Source organism: Canis aureus, chromosome 36 (genome assembly GCF_053574225.1).
Source record: "Canis aureus isolate CA01 chromosome 36, VMU_Caureus_v.1.0, whole genome shotgun sequence".
In the NCBI taxonomy this organism is placed as follows: Eukaryota; Metazoa; Chordata; class Mammalia; order Carnivora; family Canidae; genus Canis; species Canis aureus.
The window spans coordinates 5,301,984-5,322,533 of NC_135646.1; the positions used below are offsets into that span (position 1 = coordinate 5,301,984).

Below are 20,550 nucleotides of genomic sequence, written 5' to 3' on the forward strand. Positions count from 1 at the left end.
GGTCCTGGGATCGAGTCCTGCATTGGGTTCCCCACAGGGAGCCTGCTTCTCCCTCTGCCTATGTCTCTGTCTCTCTCTGTGTCTCTCATGAATAAATAAAAATCTTAAAAAAAAAAAAAGGCAAAGTTTGTAGGAGATAGGCAGCATCTTAGAAAGCCAGCTCTATGGGCCTGTCTGGCAAGATTTAGCAGACCGGGATTGGCAAAGTCCCTTGGACTTTTCTGCTATGTTTTCTCTATAGGTAAGACCATCTGAAACATTACTTTGGAGAGACAAGAAAAAAGTAGAGCTCAGATGTTCGCTGAGAGCTGTTAGGTGGAGGAAGGAATCGGGGCAGAACCCACGGAGGCCTTTCCTGGCTTATTTACTTACAATGATCAAGCCTCCTTCTCCCCATGCCTTCGTGGTCTGGGACGGGTATTTCTGTCCTTCTTTCAGGTCATGGGGAAGAGGACAACCCAAGCAATAGTAAAATAATAATGATTATAATAAGAACATCACTAATAATAAGCAGCTAACGGTTACTGAGCAGTTAATATACACCACATGCTCTAATAAGTGCCTGACATTGAATCCTCACAGCATCATATGAGGAAGATACTGTTAACCCACTTGGAAATAGAGTCTCGAAGTGGTTAAGTGACTTATCAAAGGTCACACAGCTAATAAGTAACCACCAGCATTTGAACCCAGACTTCTGAGTTATTAACTGCATTTGTTTATGTATGACTGACATTTTCTGGGAAGGGTGTTAGGCCTTCTTCCCCATCTTCCATGTAACCATCCTTCTCCTCTGCCCCTGCTCCTGTCAGTGGGATCTTCTAGCTCCCACTGGCTCTTCACAGCAGGAGCCTTTGGGGGCTCCAGGACCCCCCATGCTTTTACTGGCCAGGGGAGCCTGAGAACTCCACCAGGGCTCATTCTCAGGTACCACTGATAGTGCTGCCTCCAGACCACAGCGCCCCAGGATATGCCCCCCAGTCGGGACTGTCATTGAAGTGATCTGGGGACAACATGAAAACAATCCATCAGGTGGCTCACTTTGTCCTTTAGTTTCTTTTTTGGCATAATTTAGATAGCCAGATTTGGACATATGAAAGTATGAGGCCACATGGACTTGCCCAGCAATCTGAGGGGAAATCAGGCTGCTTCACCCTGGATGATCCCTCTGTGCTAAGACTACCATCTTAAGAGCATGTATATTTTTTCCCTAGTTTTTCTTTTAAAGTAGGCTCCACGCCAACCGTGGAGCCCAGTGTGGGGCTTGAACTCACAACCGAGATCAAGAATCAGACACTCAACCTCCTAAGCCATCCAGACACCCCAAGAATGTGCAGTTTTAGTCAGAGGGGGCTCAGGGGTTTGTGAAGCCCCTAAAATTGCGAGTAAAACTCTAAGAGCATAACTTTTTCATGTTCTCAAAAGGATGCATGACTTTTTCTTTTTAAAGGTTAAGTAAGGGCATCTCCCTGCCACTGCCCCCTTTGCCTCAAAGGTTGCTGCCTCCATGGGGATTGGCCTAAACACATCCTCAGAGTAGCGTTGCTCCCGGAGGCTCTGTCTTGGGTGGGTATTCCTGCCCTGAAGCTCTTGCCCCCCCAGAGCTAGGGGTGGTGGTTGAGGATCCTGGGGCAACTCCCGGGAAATCCTGGCCTCCACAGATTGGCGTAGCCAGGCTGTATTCCAGCCCTGCCCCCTGGCTTGGCCACCCCCTCAACCCCCCAGGCTCCCAGCCTGGCCCAACCCCCACCCCACATGCACATAAAAGGGTCGAATTCTCGTGGCTGCTCCATAAATTTTATTCCGTAAATATTAGTTTTCCCTGTGTTTAATAAAGCAGTGGCCCACCTCCCCGCCTACCCGCCCGCTCCCCGGGGCCGGGGCTGGGGCCAGGGCTGGCTGGTGGGAGAAGGGACTCTTTCAATTGCTTTGGAGTATTTTTAGAAAAAAAAATAATATAAGGTGGTTTACACGGAGCAAGCCAGCAAACCAGGAGCAGGACTAGGGACCTCGAGGAAGTTCCTGCAGCAACTGGACCTAAAAAATAGGGAAATAGCGCCACCTAGGCTGCAAGGCCTACTTGGCCTCGCCACCCGCTCCCCTGCCCCCACCGCCGGCGGGACAGGCAAGCTCTTTGCTGGAAGAGAAATCCTCGGCCCTTAGCGCTCCAGCCCGGCAGCACCTCCTCCAGTCAGGCCCCACTGCGGGGAAGGGCTTTCCTGGCCCACCTCGAGGGCAGCGCCCCAGCCGCCTCCTGGACAAGTCCCACCAGGCTCCCGGGTCAAGGAGGGAGCGTCTCCAAAGGCTGGAAAAGTTCTTGAGAAGGGGAAAAGGAGCTGCTGCTTTCCATCTTCCCACGGAACCCTGAGCAGCTCACCCTGGAAATCCTGGAGGGTGAGGTAGCCAAGAGAGAGACCAGGAGGGAATCTGTCCCTGGCACAGCCGGGTCCCTCCCCGGGACTGATGCACTTCACCTACAGGGAGCACTTGGCGGGGAAGAGAGCTGGTCAAGGGTCTTGAACCCTCAGCCCGACTGCTTCTTAATTGTGTCTGGTGGTGCCTTCGAACTCCCGCTTCTGGCCTTCCTAGTTGCTGCAACCTCCCCTCCTCGCAGCCCTCACCTCCCCTCGCCCTGGTCAGCTGGTGAGGAGCGGGAGTCTCAAGTGTCAGTCTCTGAACAGTAAAGGCAGGAGGAGGGGGAATGGGAAAGGCCACAACCTAGTCTTTTGATGTCACCAGAGGCATCTCCTTCTCTCCGCAATTACTCTGCCTCTCATTCTCTCCTTTTTTACAAAACTAGGAAGATTGCTCCCAAGAGTCTAGGGGAAACCCAAAATCCTCTTAATAACCCTTTCTTGGGCCTCAGTGGTTGAGTGTCTGTCTTTAGCTCAGGTCGTGGTCCTGGGATCGAGTCCTGCATCGGGCTCCCTGCATGGAGCCTGCTTATCCCTCTGCTTATGTCTCTGCCCCTCTCTCTCTGTCTCTCATGAATAAATAAATAAAATCTTAAAACAACAACAACAAACTTTCCTCATGATGTAAGAAGAAGCTCTTTATCTGTTACGCCTATGCCCTCACTATGTGTGCTACTAATATAATCTGTGTTATAGACATATTTCCTACATGTCTTTTGTGGTCACCCTTTCATACTCTCAAGGAGTAAAATATTCTTTGAGAATAGAGTCCGTTTTTAACCCTAACTCAGAAAATAGCACCATGGTGGTATTATAACTACCAAATGGTGCGACTTTATGTTAACTAGGTTCTGATTAAGATCAGGATGTATGCTTTTCTTTTTTTAAAGACGAACATGGGGCTCGAACTCACAACAAGATGAAAAATGACGTGCTCTACCCTCTACCAACTGAGCCGGCCAGGCACCCCCCAGGACTTACACTTTCCTAAGCTCTGACCTGAAGTATTTTCTATATTCTGGCTTTCCTGAAGAAGAAGAAACTGTTCAAAACTACAGGAAGACCCCGGCCTTAGAGCTTAAGGCCCTGGGTTCCTAGTTCCTCTTATGAATATCAGTACATGCGTGGGCTCGTAGAATTGCAGTGGGTTATGCTGGGCACTCACAGAGAGGAACATCGGAAGGGAAGGGAGCCCCACGTTGGAGGGAGAGTTTTCCCTAACTGCCATGACGTTCTGGAAGCTGCTACCGGTTATTCTTGTCGTGGGCCCCGTATTGTTCTATGCGTCCCCCTCCCCATATTTTGTTGCACAGGGTGTCAGAAGATCCCACCCTGAGGGGAAACATCCAGATAGGGAGAGTATGAGTTAGCTTGTGTGGTGCGTGTGTGCGCGATGTAGAGGGGACCTAGGGAATCCCTCACTACTCGAGCTGGAAGCCCGTCTAGCCTCTGTCTTTCGTTCCAGGCCCTTGGAGGAATACTTTTTCCATCTCCCGAGACTTTGCTTTATGGTAGTCCCTTAGGCTTCCTCTCAACTCCGGGGTCTCATTTCTTTACCCTGGCATGCAGGAAGTCATTAGGTGGCACCAAAGCATTCCAGAAAGGCTCATTTGCTCTTGCAAGCTGTTAAGTCCTACCTGCCCTTGGTTTTTCTCTCCTGGAGCCCAGCAGGTTCTGCTGTGCTTTCTACACTCCTGGACACTTTGAATGAGTGCTAGCCTCTCAGCACCTAACTCTCATGGGTTCCTGAGAGTCTGGGCCAGCTTAGGGGAACCCGGAAGAGGCGCTGGAAGGACTCCAGGGTGTGGGGAGCACACAGCCATTGACTCACCTGGGAAGATTGTGCCAGGATTACTTGTCCTGCTGGGCCAAGGGCCAGGAGTTAAAGGAGCATGCAGTGCCACACTCTTCCTCCCCTCACTTTGGGACCCAGAACAGAAGCAGGGCTAGAATTGGGGAGTAGGGCTTGGGGGCTGCTGGGAGTCCCTTCTGAAATCTGGGTGTTATATTTACTTTTTCATATTGGCAGCTGGAAGGGGAAGCCCATCCCAGCTCGGCATTGTTGTCTAACATGGTTAATCAGATCCTATAATCCTGCTGTGGAAATATTGGGCCTCACTCAAAACAATAGAGACCAAGAATATTGTGGTTAAACTTCAACCAACTGCCTCCCTGGCCTGTTTGCCTAACCCCTACCCCCCTCTCCCGGGCCAGAGTCCTCCTCGCTTTATGGACCCCTGATAGGATCGACAGCCGGTCAGAAATCGGTGACAGGAGAAGGGAGAATGGAGTAGGGTAAGGGTAATCCTCTTGACTAGCCCTCCATCCTGCTTTCCCCCTACCACCCCAGGCCTTGAAGGGTAAGCAGGGTGGTGTACAGGGTTGGAGCTGCTGGGCGGAGTGCGGGGTGGGGGTAATAGGGGGAAGCCCTGCAGGGTCTAGGTCTGTCGTCAGGGGTCAAGAGCAATACTGCTGAGGTTCTGGGGGGTAATGAGATCCTTTGTTCAAGACAAAAAGACCTGCTGCCACATGAGGAGGCAAGACTGCCAGTTTCATTTATGACTGCTGCCTGGTGCTGCCAGGGCACACAGCAATACCAGTGGTTCCTGTGTCACATACGAGAGTAGTAGGAAGGCCCTGGTTGGGGGAAGAGGAATTGCCAACAAGGATTTCTGTTTCGTTAGTAACCTGATATGACGGCCATGTAAAGAGTAATACTCTGATGACGTATGGAGGTGATACTGATACCTCAACTGGAGGGGTTTTCTGCTAGTGGTTATGTTCATTGTGTTGCTCTCCTTAATAAATACCAATTCAGTGTGGCAGGATAATTTACATGATTAGAGTAAGAGGACAGAAGGAATAGACAGCCTGCACGATGGCACTTGGAATCAAAAGAAGATGCAGTGTCTGGATTGTGCTAAAGGGAAAATTAACACGGTGGTACATTCTGCCAAAGGCAGATGACATTGTCCTCTTGCAAGACTACAGGGCACCTGGCGTGAGAAATGGCCACCTTTGAGTTTGTACATGGCTGTCACGCACCCAGGATGCACTGGGCACAAGTTGCAGCCATCCTGCTTTTGGAGGTGTCACTAGTCAATGAGGTGAAGTACAGTGAGGCCCAGATCCAGCACCTTGGACTATTGAACGGTCAAAGTGTAGGTGTATTTTTAGGATTTGAAGAATGAAAACAGCAGAATTGTGCCAAATGAAACTATATTTAATCAGTTCATATAGGGCGAGGATGGAACAACAGGAGGGAGCGTTTGATGTTACTCACTTTTTCTCACTTAGGGTGCTATGTGGTAATTCAGGGTAATTCACCAAAGCCATTTTACTTATTTTTTAAAAGATTTTATTGATTTATTTGAGAGAGAGAGAGAAAGAGAGTGCACGAGCAGAGGCAGGGGCAGAGGGAGAGGGAGAAATAGACTCCCCGCTGAGCAGAGAGCCCAACACAGGGCTCCGTCCCAGGACCCTGAGATCATGACCTGAGCTGAAGGCAGACACTTAACAGACTGAGCCACCCAGGCACCCCTCACCAAAGCCATTTTAAAGCAGGAACTGCTTGGTAGAAGCTGAGTTTCCCACCAGAAAGACATCTGGAAAATAGTTCTTGGGAGTAAGAATCTAAGAGGTATGTATGCTTCTGGATAGGAATCTTAAACCACCCTTATGGCCGTCATCAGAGAGAATTGAAGCAGGTATGAAACTGGATATCAAGATGATCTAGGGATGATGGAAAACATTTTAGCCATTCAGTAAGTGGGACAGCTAGTGGAAAGAATTCGGTGGGAAGAAAGATCCCCAATGGAAGCTCCAGAGGACGGTCTGTATTTCTGATCAGGAAGGGAGATGTAAGAAGCCAGGTTGTTTGGTTAAACCTTGTGCCCTACATATCTAGGACCGTGAATGGGAAAGTCCAACAAGGCAGTTCCAAAACATTACAAAGGAATTCAAAGAAAGGCACAGGTTTGTAGGAAGTATGTCAAGAATGAGATAGAAAAACCCATATTCAACAAGAAACAGGCACAATTAAACATGCATTAATTCAAAGCTTGTATATATTGAGGGCTTACTCACCAGCATCCCCATCAACAGGGGCATTATGCTACTTGCTGTGTGGCCAGCTCCTGTTTTCAAGAAGCCCGCAATCCAAAGATGCTAGTGAAGGGATAGATTTTTTGAACTGTGTAAAGTAGAAAGTGAAAGCCATGCCTAGGTCGCTCTTTTTTTTTTTTTTTAAGTTTAAAAGAATCATATATACAAATACTGTTTTATTATCTGCTTTTATTCCTACTTGACTATATTGTGTCCATATTTACATGTCAAACATAAATCTCTCTAAAGGGTAAATTATCTTGGGTATGAGCGTTATAAATAGTTGGACGATCATACTTATGATCAGCAAATAGAAAGCCACGCTTCCTCCATTTTCCCCCAGCTTCATCTTCAATTACTCTGGGTTCCTTGCTATTTCCTTAATATGCAAGCACATAAGGCCGTTGCTCTATGCAGTTCTCTCTGCCTAGAATGTTCTTCCCTAGACATCTGCTTGGTTGAAGACCTCACATCTTTCAGGTCTTGGCTGAAGTCACGCCCAGTGAGACCTCCACCGACCACCCTACTTACCAGTGACCCGCCTCCCAACCTCACACCCTCCCCACAAGCTGGCTGCCCACTCAATCCCTTTCCTCCCTTTTACGGTTTGCAGATGATCCTTCGGGTTCCCCTGATACATCATGCATTTCCATTATTTTTAATTGTCAGTATTCCTAATGCTTCCCCACTAGACTACAGCTCCATAAGGGCAGGAATCTTTGCCTTGTGTTTCTGGTTCTCCCACATCCCAAGCATCTCTTGCAGTGTTTGGCACTTGATACGTGCTCAAAAATACTTGTGGAGTGAATATATGCAGAAAGATGATCACACACACGCACGCACACACACACACACACACACACACACATACCCCTCCACACCGGCAGTATCTTGAAGTGGTTTTAGAAACCTGTAAACATAAGTGAATGTAATCTTTTTTGTTTGGAGCAACCAGGCATAAGGCAAGAGTAGGGGTTGAATGTCATCATATTAGCTAGAACCACAACGGAATGATGTTGTCATTTTGCAGAAACTAAGAACACAAGTTATATATTTTTTAAAATGTAACAGGATACCTTCTTGCTTCTTTGGCTATACATCCCCAGCATCCTTAGGGTGCTAGCTGTATCAAGAGAGACTGGTGAGAGAGTGAGGGTGGGCCAATCCAAACCCAGTTATAGAAAGCCAACAGGCATGTCAAGAGCATCGCTTGAGAATTAAAAGGGTAGTACCCTTTCCTGAATGAGTATTTTTAAGATTATCTTTAAGCAACTAATTTCCTCCCAAATAGAGACAGTGGGGTTGAAGTAAGGCTACTTTGTTAATACACATGTTATTACTCATATAAAAATATATTTGTATATATGTCTTTCAATCTATAAGAGTTTCCCACAATCTTTGGTTTCTGATTTGAGGGGGGAAATTCCCTTTATAACTAATTTTGTTACTTTTTCCTGCCTTTTCAAAGTTATCAAAGCAAAGTCTTTAATGCCTGAATCTCTCTGAAGTGCCTTGTAATGAGCTTATTGTTAGGGTGAAGGTAACTTGACATTCCCATTTCTAAGCAATAGCCAGCTTTCAAAGCATTTGAGTGGCTCTAATTGGATCTCCAAAATATGTTGTTCTGGACTGAGCTGAGGCTTGAAAGACAGGCCTGCTTCTACCTCTGTATATGCGCCAAATTTGGTGGAGTTGCTAACCTCTTCAAAAGATCAATAGTAGAGGGGTGCCTGGCTGGCTCAGTCAGTAGAACCTGGAACTCCATCTTGGATTGTGAGTTTGACTCCCATATTGGGCGAACAGCCTACTTAAGAAAAAAATTAACAGAAGTCAGAGTGATCTCAACCAGTTGGGGAAATGGTCAAAGAGTATGAGGTCTTAAAAATCCAAAATGAAGGTAACAAAAGAGTCCCTTAGATTTAGAGAGAAAATGAGTGTCTCGAACAGAGGTCAACAATCCAGCATGCTTGCCCCAGGAATCACGAAGAAACGGGATTATTATGGAGTCAAACCGGTCTGGATTCCAACTCCAACTCCCTCACTTACAAGCTCTGAACTTCAGTTCCTCATTCGTAAAAATGAAGATAATGGTGTCAATTTCATAAGGGCCATTGTGAAAGTTACATCAGATCACAGTGGGGTTTCCTCCTTTACTGGATCATCCAGCTTGGGTTTGCATTATCGCTGGTACCATCATCTGTGCTTGGGCCACTGCTTGTCGCTGAGTATCCTCTTCATTCTTTTCAGGCATTCCTTTCCCTCCTTCAAAACCAATCTCTTTCAAGAGGTCTAACTCCTTCATCATATGGAATTGAAGCAGCTATGAAACGGATGTCAAAATGATCTAAAGATGATGGAAAACGTTTCAACAGTTAAGTAACTTAGACAACTAGTGGGACGAATCCAATGGGAAGGAAGATCCCAGGCTAATCGTTTCTTAATTCCATTCCCTTCTCGGCCCTTATCTACCAACTTATCTAGTTTATAATGCATTATTCTGTACCCATTCATGAGTGGCATTCACAGCTTTGTAACTGTCTTTTATTTTCATGATTTATTTTTAAGGTTAAATAGTAAATTTCTTGAGGACAACTGTGTCTTTTACTTTCTGTTTGCATTCTCTGTCTTTATGTGCCTATCACACTAGTATGCACAAAGTAGATGCTCCCTAATAGAAAGAATCCTCTTAATCCCAGCACTGTCTCAGGACACACATGCATGAGCATCCTGATGGATATTATTCCCCCTAGATAGGTGATAGGAATCATTATCCGCTGCTAGTGAACCCAGCAGAGGATAAAAACAAATGACACATAAGGCTTGTACTTTACAGCTTATACTTTTAACCCTCTCAGCAACCCTACAAGGTAAGTGGTAAGATTTTCACTTTATAGAGGGAAAACTAAAATTTAGAGAAGTCGAGTGACTTACCCAAGGCCACATAGGTAGGAGGTATCAGAGACCATGTTCAGGTGCAAATCTGCCAACTCCAGGCCTAGTGCTCTTTCTATGAACCAGGGCTGCTGTGAGCTGAGTCATTGGAAGATATTTGACTAACTGCATTCCTGAAACTTGTCTGGTTGTGGCTCAGCACCCATGGATTTAGAGCAGGATTGATCTGGTCAAGTGGCATGATTAGGAGGAAAAAGACTAGTTGAGTATAGAAGCATGGACCAGCACAGTATGTATCTGTGTGTATCTGTAGATATACCCACATCTATATACACACACATACATTTATACATTTATATGAATATATGGTGATAAGTATACCATATTTGTACTATAGTGTTAAATTCAGGATTGAGGAAATATACCCATATAGCAGTCTCATAAGCAGATAGTAAAAATTTTTAAAGTTTTATTTAATTAAGTAATCTCCACACCCAACATGGGGCTTGAACTCATGACCCCGAGATCAAGAGTCCCACGCTTTACCGACCTAGTCAGCCAGGTCAGCCAGGTGTCCCAACAGATTTTTTTTTAATTTTTTTTTTTTTTTATTTATGATAGTCACACAGAGAGAGAGAGAGAGGCAGAGGCAGAGACATAGGCAGAGGGAGAAGCAGGCTCCATGCACCAGGAGCCCGACGTGGGAATCGATCCCAGGTCTCCAGGATCGCGCCCTGGGCCAAAGGCAGGCGCCAAACCGCTGCGCCACCCAGGGATCCCTCCCAACAGATTTTTAATGATCAGGTTCTATGGTTATTTTCCTCCCCGCCCCCCTTCTTTCCAGTCTATTTTTCCAACTTTCACTCTAGTAAGCAAAAAATGAATCATAGTATCCAAGGAAATAGATTTCACTTTGTCCAAAATCCAGATGAGTGAGGAGTAAAAGTGGTCTAAAGGTGGGAGAAGACAAGTGATTTTACCAATAGGCCCAGGACTCAGATGTGAGGTGCCCTGATCAGGCTCTGTTGCTGCTGATCAAACTCCAGGCCATCGGTGGTCCCAGAGTGGCACACTTTGGTTCTTTAGTTTTACCACAGGCAGGAGCCTGGCAGAGACCAGAAAAAGAACCAGGCTTCGTTTGCCACCTCTCATGGATTAGCCCCATTCAAAAGCTACCCTACATCTACTGAGCAGCTAAGAACATAGGGAACCAAGAAATGTCTCCAAGGTTCTTAGGCCCCAATTCAGATTTAAAGTGCGTGCTCCAGGATCACTACCATGGAAATTACGATGCTTCCACTCTCCGCTTTCGTCTCTCCCTCCCTGCACTGAATGCTACTAGACTGATGCAGATCCAAATTTGACACTCAGATCTTGAACCACCACTGTGTCTTGAGAAAAAAGTACTCAGTTTGGAGTGGAGAAGCTCCAGGGTTCAAAACTTGACTGTGGGACCACAAACTACTTCACTCTGAGAGCCTTAGAATTGTAGATTTGTAAAATGAGAATAATAGTTGCTACAGCACAGAGGGCAGGGGAGATTGTGAAGATTTGACTAAGTGCTTAAGGTAAGTGTCATGGAGAAAAGACTTGATGAATGTTAGCCCCCTCCCCCCATGTGCTTCTCCCAATACACAACCTGATCGCCATCCTAAGTTAGCCAGGCGGGAGGAGGGGTGAGACTCGGTGGAGCCCAATCTCAACCACAGAGGTTATGCTGCTGTCGCTGCTTTCGGAGCACCCCCAGATGCCAAGCTGCCTCAGCACTGCGTAGTGCTTATTTGGCACCGGATCAGATCTTTACCAGAGCTTTGTATTCAACAGGGTCCCAGTTTCAGAAGAGAAATGACAGGAAGAATGGCAAAGTCAACAGACAGATATAAGTTAGAGCCTCTAAGAGAATCTTAAATTGTCTTTTACTTGGAGAAAAGAAGGTTGAAAGTGAATTTAACAACTCTTTGAGACCGTGTTTATGGGATAGTAAGTGGGATAATGGCCCTAATCTCTAAAGCCAGAAAAAAGGGAAAGGAGTTGAATTTGCATTAGAGAGGGAGGAAGAAAGAGACACTGAACTTAAGGCAAAGCTTCTGTAGAAAATTATTACATAACACATTAGGACAGGTGACCCTGGGATCCTAATGGGATTGTCTTCTTTAGAGCTCCAGAAGAAGAGGGCCCCTGTTTGTCTGGATTGAGAGAGGTACTGACCTGGCTGAGTAGTCTGCCCCAGAAATCTGAGTGGGAGAGAGGGAGGCGGGTGGGTAATATTGCAGGGATAGTTTTTGAACCCCAAAAAACTGAAGTGCTTAGATTAGGCACTCTCTCGAGTCCCCTTCAATTCTGAACTTCCGTCCACAAAATTGATCCAGAGAAAACGTGAGTACATCCGTGAAAAGTTCACCACCATCCAAAACCCTGGCTGTACTGGCTCTGCAAGACATAGAAGCCTGTGCACGTGCGGGGGTGGGGTGGGGGGACGATTGGGGCTCTGGGGTCAGACTGGGGGGGGGGGATAAAGGTAGAGGATTTGAATTCCTCTCTGGTCCCCTGCCAGAAGCTAGTTGTGTATCTTCTCTGAACTTCAAAACCTTCATTTGAAAACTGGGAATAATAATAATAGCTTGTTTGGGGTTGTGAGTTTAAATGAGACAACGCAAGTAGAATACTTAGTATAATAATGTCTAATAGCTTCTGTGTATATGGCACGTAGCAGTAAAACGGTACTTAGCGTGTTAGTATTCTTGGAATGAGAACCTTTTAACCTTTTTATTCCTACTTCTACTGAACCTGTAGGATAGATTGCAACCAAATCATATCATTTGTTGTGATGGTGGCATTTGTTTTTAACATACTCGCCTTTTCTTGTTTTAGCAGAATAAACCCGAATTCATTCAGCTTTCTCGAATGACATATTGAAATACGTACACAATCCATGTTCACTTCTCTGGCTGCCTCTGTATAGCCTTTCTCCTTTTTAATTTATAAAGTGGAATTGAGAGAGTAATTGTCCTGCATGCCAACAGTTCTGAGTCGTTGGTGCGGCCCTTAGCAAGCCCCTGTCGCCTCCGCCGGGGGTCAGTTCCTCCAGCATTCTGTTGAGGTCACCATTTAGCTGCTCTTCTCTACACCTTGGCCCATCCCTTTGCAACTTCATTTTGCTCGCTTTAATGGTGTTTCCGACTCAAAAACCCCTATCGGGCTCTTGGGTGAGGCTGGACGCCCCACTCCCAGCTTCCCACCCTGCGGCCGTGGGATGTGCACCGGGCTGGTAGAGAGCTCAGTCCACCGAGCCGAGAGGGCGCGTCTCCAGGGCCAGGGTGGGGCGCCAGGTTAGGAGCGGCCTCCCGCCTCTTGGCTTTACTTCCCCGCAGGGGACACCGTAGGCGGCGGTGCGGTCCGGCCACTGCCCCCCGCCCCTCGCGTCCGGCCGCGCCGTGGGTTGCGGTCTCTGTGGGGGTGGCAGCTCCTGTCCCGGAGGTTTGCGCCTGGCGGGGCACCCCGGAGCCGCGGGGAGCCCAGAGGCGAGGCCCAGGCGGGGTGGGGCGCGTCCGGGCGGGGAGGGCGCACTCGGGCAGCGCAGGGGGCGCCGAGGGCAGCGGGCGGGCGGACGGCGGAGGAGCGAGCGGGACGAGGGCTGGCTGGTGCCGGGGCCGCCCGCCCGCCCGCCCGAGGGGGAGGAGGCTGTGCCGCCCTTGCTGCAGGTTCGCTGTCGAGCGCACAGGAGGCAGGGACATGGGTAGGGTGCGGTCTGCGCGGGGCCCGAGCCCGGATCTCTTCCATTTCCCCTCTCACTCGGCCCCGGGCTGCGCCGCAGACGGCAGCAGCTCCCGCTCCGCCCGAGCCGCCTGACCGCCGGGCCGGGGCGCTAACCGCGGGGCCCGCCAGCCCGCCGGCCCGGCCAGCCCAGCCCAGCCCGGCGGCCCGCAGCCCCGCCGCCCGCCGCCCCCCGCCGCCGCCGCGTTGCCAAAACAAACGGGCCGGCCTATTTATTGGCGGCGGGCGAGCCGGGCAGCTCAGAGTCGAGGCGCCGAGGGGGACAGCGCGCCGCCACCCGCCAGGGCCCCGGGCCCCCGCCCCGCACCTGAGTCCCGCCGGCCCCGCGCCGCGCCGCGCAGCCCATGGCGCCCCCGCCTGGAGCCCCCCGGAGCCACCCGGACGCCTGAGCCCCCGCAGCGCTCGCGTCGCCTCGCCCACCCACCGGCCCCCCAGGCGCCCTCGCCCGCCGCCCGCCCGGGCTCCCCGGCCATGTCTCCCGCCCGGCTCCGGCCCCGGCTGCGCTTCTGCCTGCTGCTGCTGCTGCTGCTGCTGCTGGTGCCGGCGGCGCGGGGCTGCGGGCCGGGCCGGGTGGTGGGCAGCCGGCGGCGGCCGCCGCGCAAGCTCGTGCCGCTCGCCTACAAGCAGTTCAGCCCCAACGTGCCCGAGAAGACCCTGGGCGCCAGCGGGCGCTACGAAGGCAAGATCGCGCGCAGCTCGGAGCGCTTCAAGGAGCTCACCCCCAACTACAATCCCGACATCATCTTCAAGGACGAGGAGAACACGGGCGCCGACCGCCTCATGACCCAGGTGAGCGCGACCCGCCCTCGCAGGGCGCCGCCGCCGAAGCACCGCCACCTGCCCGGCCCTCCCCGCCCCCCTGGCACCTTTTCTCGACCGGCCGGCACGCCCCCTGGCACCTGCCCCTCTCGCCAAGCCCGGCCGCCTGCTGCCCAGGATGGGCCGGCCAGGGGTCCCGGCGGCAGCGCGGACAGCCGCGAACCCGCGGAGGCCGTGAGAAGAGCTCCCCGCTGCCGAGCGCCCCGGCCGGGTGGCGGCAGCCCCTGTGTCCCGGAGGGCCGGCCGCTGAGGCCGGCCGCGGCCCCCGGAGGTACCTCGACCCGGCCGCCTCCTGCGCCTCCGGGACCCCCGCAGTCCCTGCTGGCCTAACCTTCCGCACCGCTGCGCCCCTCTCCTTGCGAAGCCCGAAGCCCTTCGGCACCCCGGAGGCGAAGAAGCTGCGGGCGCACAGGGCCTTTCCTCCCCGCGCGCTCCCGGTCCGCTGCGCTGCCCCTCCTGGAGTCGCGTGCCCCCTGGGTCCGGGTTTGGGGACCGCGGGAAGAGTCGGGCCGGGAGGCGGTGGGAAAGGGAACTTGCCCGGCGAGCCCACGTGTCTGTCCCGGGAGCTGCGCGGCTCAGCTGCGGTTAAGGGTGGGGTGCCGGGAACTTCGGGATCTGGGACTGAACTTGGGGGATCCCTGGGCTTGGTGGCGGGGACGGGAGGGTTGAAAAAGGAGCGCCAGGATGCCGGGAGAGGCAGGGAGCAGAGCTAAGGCTAGCCAGTTTCGGCAAGCTCCCAACAGGACCGGCTCAAGCCCACGCACTGGGGAGCAGACTTTCTTCTCCGCGGTGGGGGTCCCAGGGAATCGGAAACCTACGGTCCCCTTCCTCAGGGGTCTCCCGGGGCTTCCCCCGCAGGCAGGCAGCGCGCTCCCTAGGTGCTTTGGGAAGAGCGGCTCCACCACAGCTCTCAGCCTGCGCCCTGGCGCCGGGGCTGGCCGGCCGGTGTCGGGGCCGAAGGTTGGCTGGTGGCCGGGCCGGGCCGGGCGCCGAGGAATGCAGATAAGGATCCGGGCCACGGGCTGGGCAATCATTGACAGCGCGCGCCCCGGCTCTGGACCCGGGGGAGGGGGAGAGGGGCGGGGAGCCGGGGCCCGCGGGGCCGCCGTACTTGGGTGCTTGAAGCCTGGAGGCAAGGAGCACGCGGAGCTCCCTCCCCGGGCAGTGAGCGCCCGCAGCGAGGCTGCTCCCCGGAGGCCGGCCAGGACTTGGGCTGTAGCCGTCGTTGGTTCCCGGGAGTCCCGAGTCCAAGGGTCTGTGGGGCCGGGCTCCCCGAGGTGGGGGGGTAGGCGGAGCCTCACACCTGAGTTGAGGACTGTGAAAGGGCCCCCTCTCCCGCTCGCCCCGCCCCGGTCAACTGCAGGGTCCTTTGGGCTGCAGGCCGGCGGGGAGTCATTACAGACGGCGGAGCTCTCCCGTCCTTCCCCCAGGGGCGGCCCTACTCCCACCCCCACGTGGGCCAGGGCTGCAGCTGGCTCGCTGAGATCAGAGGCTGGGTTTCTGGACTCCCTTCCCTGATAGGGGCGGCGCACAGGTGCTGGAGGCTCTGGACTCGGGGAAAACGCTGCCTGGGATTATCATCGCCCCGTGCGCCCGGTGCAGCTGGAGGCGCTCCGCGTCCCCACCCTCTGGCCAGGCTAGGCGCTAACCTTACCACCAGCTTCAGGTTCCCGGGCTTCCACATCCTCGGATAGGTTGCAGGACGCTTTGGGATCTTAAGTCCCAGCAGGAAAACTCTGTGGCTCTCGAGAGATCCCCGCCGCCCAGGATTTCCCCCCAACACACCCCCGCGCTCCTGGGGAGCTCTGCACCTGCCGCGCCTCGGGCACCCGGGTCGGGGGGGCTTCAGCCCTGAGGCTACGGTGACATCTACTGGGCACCTTCGGCCTTGCACGCCTAGCAGGCCCGCCGCAGGCAGTCGGCTCCGCTACCACTCCCACCCTGCGGGCGGAGGGCGGTTTCGGGCTCCCTTGCCACGGTGGGACGGAGGGACTCGGCACTGGAAAAGTGTAGCCCGGTCTGCGGAGGGATCGGTACCTGGGTCTGAGGAGAGAGCGCGCAGGAGGGAGGGGCCGCTTATCGGAGAAGGTCGCCCAAGGGTGCACCTCCCCGTTGCGCCCTCCAGATTTGTGGCGCCACCATGCGGTCCAGGTCCCTGGAACAGCCAGATGCTAGAATGCGAGGAAGCAAGTTAGGAAGTTAGGGCTCTTTGTTCCTACGAGATGGGAGCAGAGCACCCTCCCCGGTTTCCCAACTCCAGCGGATGCCCTGGGAGAGGCCGGGCGAGGCAGCGCCTCCACCCGCAGGGGCCAGCATCTCCCCCTAACTCCGCGCGCCTTCCTCTCGCAGCGCTGCAAGGACCGCCTGAACTCTCTGGCCATCTCAGTGATGAACCAGTGGCCTGGCGTGAAGCTGCGAGTGACCGAAGGCTGGGACGAGGACGGTCACCACTCAGAGGAGTCGCTGCACTATGAGGGCCGAGCGGTGGACATTACCACTTCGGACCGCGACCGCAACAAGTACGGCCTGCTGGCGCGCTTGGCAGTGGAGGCCGGCTTCGACTGGGTGTATTACGAGTCCAAGGCCCACGTGCATTGCTCCGTCAAGTCTGGTGAGCCGCTGCCTGGGGGCTGGGCCCGGGGCCGGGGCCGCAGGGCGTGGGCAGGCACAGGGCTCACCGCTGCCAGGAAGGTGAAGAGGCCGGCCAGGGGATGGAGGAGGGGACCCCAGGGAAGAGGACGTCCCCGGCGCTCCCCCTCCCCGCTGCTGCTTGTGACCACCTGCTCATCCCGTGTCTGGTAGCGCTCATGGCAGGAGCCTAGGGAGACAGGGCCCTCTCCCAGCGCGGCTGGGGGTCGACCTTGCGGTCCACAGTCCAGAGCCTGCCACAGGAGGTGCAAGACAGAGCGAGCTGGACAGATGGAAGCCAGGCTGTGACAGAGATGGCCTCCCCACTCAGCTGACTCAGAATGGAGGCGGGTGGCGGGACCAGGGGCCAGGGGCCAGGGTGTGCCCAGACACCAGCAGTGGCCTCAGCAGGAGCCAGGAGCCCAGAGATTCAGAGCCCAGAGCCCTGCTGCAGGTCAGCCCCTTTAGGGCACTTTGTATGCTCCTCTGGGGGTGCAGGCGTCCCCAACCTCTCCCTCAGGGCCCTGAAGCTGGACATTTTGGGGCAAAGCCAGCGACGAGGGCCAGAATAAAGAGTGGACTCAATAAAATGGATTTTCCCAGATTAGCCGCCTTGTTGATCTGAATGGGCAGGCGCTGGGGCCCTGCCCCTCCCTCGGATCTTGTCAGCGTCTCTGTCACCTACACTGAACTCAGTCATGGATGCTTCAAATGGTTCCTGCGTGACTGCCGGTCTGGCCCCACCTGGCTGCGGGCACAGCCCTCCACGCTGGCACCAGGCAGTAATCACACTTGAAGACCTGGCACACTGAGACCAGGCCCATTGCTAACAATTCCCAAACCCACCTGGGCACACAGTGGGGACCCCGTCCCCACCCTCCCCTCCAGCACTTTCCTGCCACTTGTATCTACTTCAAGACACGTCCACCTTTCACCGGCGAACACTGGCCTGGTGGCAGCTCCCCACGTGGCCACCTCTGTCATTATTCCTGCCCCCAACACTGCTCTCCACCCCACTCCCCAATGCCCCTGTGTCCTGTCCCCATACAAGGACCCAGCACATGAACCGAAGATGGTGATTTTACCCTTGCCACTGAGCCATGCCCTGATCTGACCATTCACTCTGAGGCTCTCTCTCTTCTCTATGGACTCCAAGGGCCAGCTGTGGCACAGAACTTGGGGAGTCTGTCTGAGAGGGCAATTTTTGGGGAGTGCCTGAACAAGGACTGAGAAATCATGGGACATCCAGACCCCAGAGGAGCTAAGTGTTTTCTCCACAAGACTGCAGCTGAGTCACAGCTGACCACCGTCTGGCTCAGCTGATCCCCGGCCTCTCTGGCTGCTTTACAGCATTGTCAGGATTGAGAGCTGACGGGGGCTTCACCTGACCTTCAGAAGGGCCCTTTCCTTTCACTCCTAGGTCTTGGTGCCACAATACGCCACTCTCACTGGCAAAGGATTAGACTGGGGGGTGGGGAGTGGGTTCAAGGCTTCATGGGACAGTGGGGAGGAGGTGAAGAGCAGAGTCAGGATACAGTGATGGGGGCTCTCCGGGAGCTCGAGGAGCTCTGAGGAGGGGTGCTGTGACACGATAGTAACACCTTCATGTCCCTTCTTCCCACAGAGCACTCAGCTGCGGCCAAGACAGGTGGCTGCTTTCCTGCTGGAGCCCAGGTGCGCCTGGAGAGTGGGGCACGTGTGGCCTTGTCAGCCGTGAGGCCTGGAGACCGGGTGCTGGCCATGGGGGAGGATGGGAACCCCACCTTCAGCGACGTGCTCATTTTCCTGGATCGCGAGCCAGACAGGATGAGGGCCTTCCAGGTCATCGAGACTCAGGACCCCCCGCGCCGCCTGGCACTCACGCCCGCCCACCTGCTCTTCACCTCCAACAACCACACAGAACCAGCGGCCCACTTCCGGGCCACGTTTGCCAGCCAAGTACAGCCTGGCCAGTATGTGCTGGTGGCTGGGGTGCCAGGCCTGCAGCCTGCCCGAGTGGCAGCTGTCTCCACACATGTGGCCCTTGGAGCCTACGCCCCACTAACAAGGCACGGGACACTGGTGGTGGAGGATGTGGTGGCTTCCTGCTTTGCGGCTGTGGCTGACCACCGTCTGGCTCAGTTGGCCTTTTGGCCCTTGCGACTGTTTCACAGCTTGGCGTGGGGCAGCTGGACCCCGGGAGAGGGCGTGCACTGGTACCCCCAGCTGCTCTACCGCCTGGGACGGCTCTTGTTGGAAGAGGGCAGCTTCCACTCGCTGGGCATGGCCGGGCCAGGGAGCTGAAAAGACTCCTTCGCTGCCCTCCTGCAACTGCCTAATTTGGTCCAAAGTCCTCCTTGCCAGGAGGGCACTAGTCCTGGAAGGGATCTGAGTTGGGGGGCAGGGTTCCCACCATCTCCTCTTTCACAGAGACACACCATTGCAACTTGACCAGGCCACGCCAGCGTCGACCACCCCAACTCAATATAGTGACAGAGCTGTAAGCTAAGCTGGTTGGGAAGGGCTGGTCTATCCTATTCTAAAGACCTCGAGGCTGGCACCATGGGGCCAACCCAGCCAGGTCTCACTTTAATTTTTCATACCTGCCTCCCCCAGTGGGGAGGGCCCATTCCATCTGTCTTAGGCCCCTCTTAGGTGGGCTTACACCTCAGTCGATGCTGCTAGATTCCCTGGGTGCCAGCAGGGAGCTGGCTGGACTCAACGCCTGCTGCCCAGAACTGAGAAGGCCGCAGGGTGGGACAGCCAGCCTGGCCATCCTGAGGCATGACCTTCCTCCCTGGCCACACTCCTTGGGACACATCCAGAGACTGTTGCTGTCAGTGGGCAGAGTTCTGTGTTCCAGTCAATGTGATCATAGTACCCGGGACCAGGGGAGTGGGCTGGATGTCCTCCTGCCCCGGCCCAGGCTAAGCTCCCTCTTCTGCTGAACCGTGACCCCCTAACCCCCTCCGGTCAGTCTCCCCCACCTTATTTATTGGCGCGGAGGGGGAAGCCCATGGGAGAATTTTGGGGACGTTTTGGTCTTTTCTTCCTTTTGTAATAAAAATTATTTAAGTTGTTAGAGCCATAGAATCTAGAATGCTGAACGGGGCCAGTACACAGTCTGGAGCCCTGGGGAGGTCTGTCCAGGGGTGGGTCACCTTCCTCCAAGGACAAAAGCTCCCATGCTCCCACCTTCTCTGCAGGCCCTCCTCACCTAGCAGCCCAGCAAAGTCCCCATAAACAGCTGGGCTCTGTATCAGGCAAGGCTTTCACATGCTGACCTCAAAGTTTGCCCTAAACACTATTGGACCAGAGCGAGAACTGAAGTAACTAGCCCACGGTCACCTTATTCATCTCGAACTGCCTCATTTTGTGCCTAGTCAAGGCCTGGGTTTCTCATCTTTTGGTGTGAACAATGGACCATAGTATGAAAAGACTCTGTAGAATTCACATCTGCCTCCTGGCCCCTCTGACTTCTTGGATAACTCAGGAGTCTCTAACCTAGCAGTTCTCAAACCTTGGAATCACCTGGGCAGCTTGTTTAAAAATGATTCCTGGCCCCACTCAAACAATTCTGCTTTAATACAAGCTCTGGAGTGAGGCCCAGGAGCTTATTTTTATGAAGACACCAAACATGGCAGATGGTCCACGGACCACATTTTGAGAAACTGCTTAGTCTAGAGAAGCCCAGTTTGTTGCCAAGACAAAGTGACGCTTTTCTTCATTTTCTCTTGGTCTCTCTATCCCAAGGCAGGTTTTTCTGAGCTCATCTCACTACAGATCAGCTGAGATTCCCAGGTCCAGGGTACACTTGTTAAATTGCCAGCCAGTTAGTAAGCCGGTTGAAATAGGCCATGGCAGGAATATTCATTCATACCACGGAAACTGCAAAGTAGAGTTCCCCTGACCATGAAGAGGCAGTTGCTAAAACACACCA

General features: G+C 53.6%; 1 protein-coding gene and 2 long non-coding RNA genes across 4 annotated transcripts; 2 read left to right on the top strand and 1 right to left on the bottom strand.

The window, feature by feature from the left end:
* Window positions 1-4,540: 4,540 nt before the first annotated feature.
* On the top strand, window positions 4,541-9,110 carry LOC144306205 (uncharacterized). 2 transcript variants are annotated; one of them, XR_013373205.1, is made up of 2 exons: window positions 4,541-4,774; window positions 8,766-9,110. It is a non-coding gene; the product is annotated as an uncharacterized LOC144306205 (long non-coding RNA). The 2 variants fall into 2 exon arrangements; XR_013373206.1 differs by having other exon boundaries at window positions 4,541-4,709.
* Window positions 5,670-14,017, bottom strand: LOC144306204 (uncharacterized). Its single transcript, XR_013373204.1, has 3 exons — window positions 13,904-14,017; window positions 9,450-9,636; window positions 5,670-8,862 (listed from the first exon to the last, which is right to left on the bottom strand). It is a non-coding gene; the product is annotated as an uncharacterized LOC144306204 (long non-coding RNA).
* Window positions 13,656-19,694, top strand: IHH (Indian hedgehog signaling molecule). The gene is made up of 3 exons (XM_077885624.1): window positions 13,656-13,973; window positions 16,353-16,614; window positions 18,256-19,694. Exons 1-3 carry the CDS (start codon window positions 13,656-13,658, stop codon window positions 18,912-18,914), a joined length of 1,239 nt encoding a protein of 412 aa, XP_077741750.1. The 3' UTR covers window positions 18,915-19,694.
* Window positions 19,695-20,550: the final 856 nt, after the last annotated feature.

Excerpts from the sequence above, each read along its gene's own strand:
- IHH (XM_077885624.1), top strand. The coding sequence starts at position 13,656 with ATGTCTCCCGCCCGGCTCCGGCCCCGGCTGCGCTTCTGCCTGCTGCTG. Across the intron at positions 13,974-16,352 it reads CCGACCGCCTCATGACCCAG|CGCTGCAAGGACCGCCTGAA; the intron begins GTGAGCGCGACC and ends TTCCTCTCGCAG. Across the intron at positions 16,615-18,255 it reads GCATTGCTCCGTCAAGTCTG|AGCACTCAGCTGCGGCCAAG; the intron begins GTGAGCCGCTGC and ends TTCTTCCCACAG.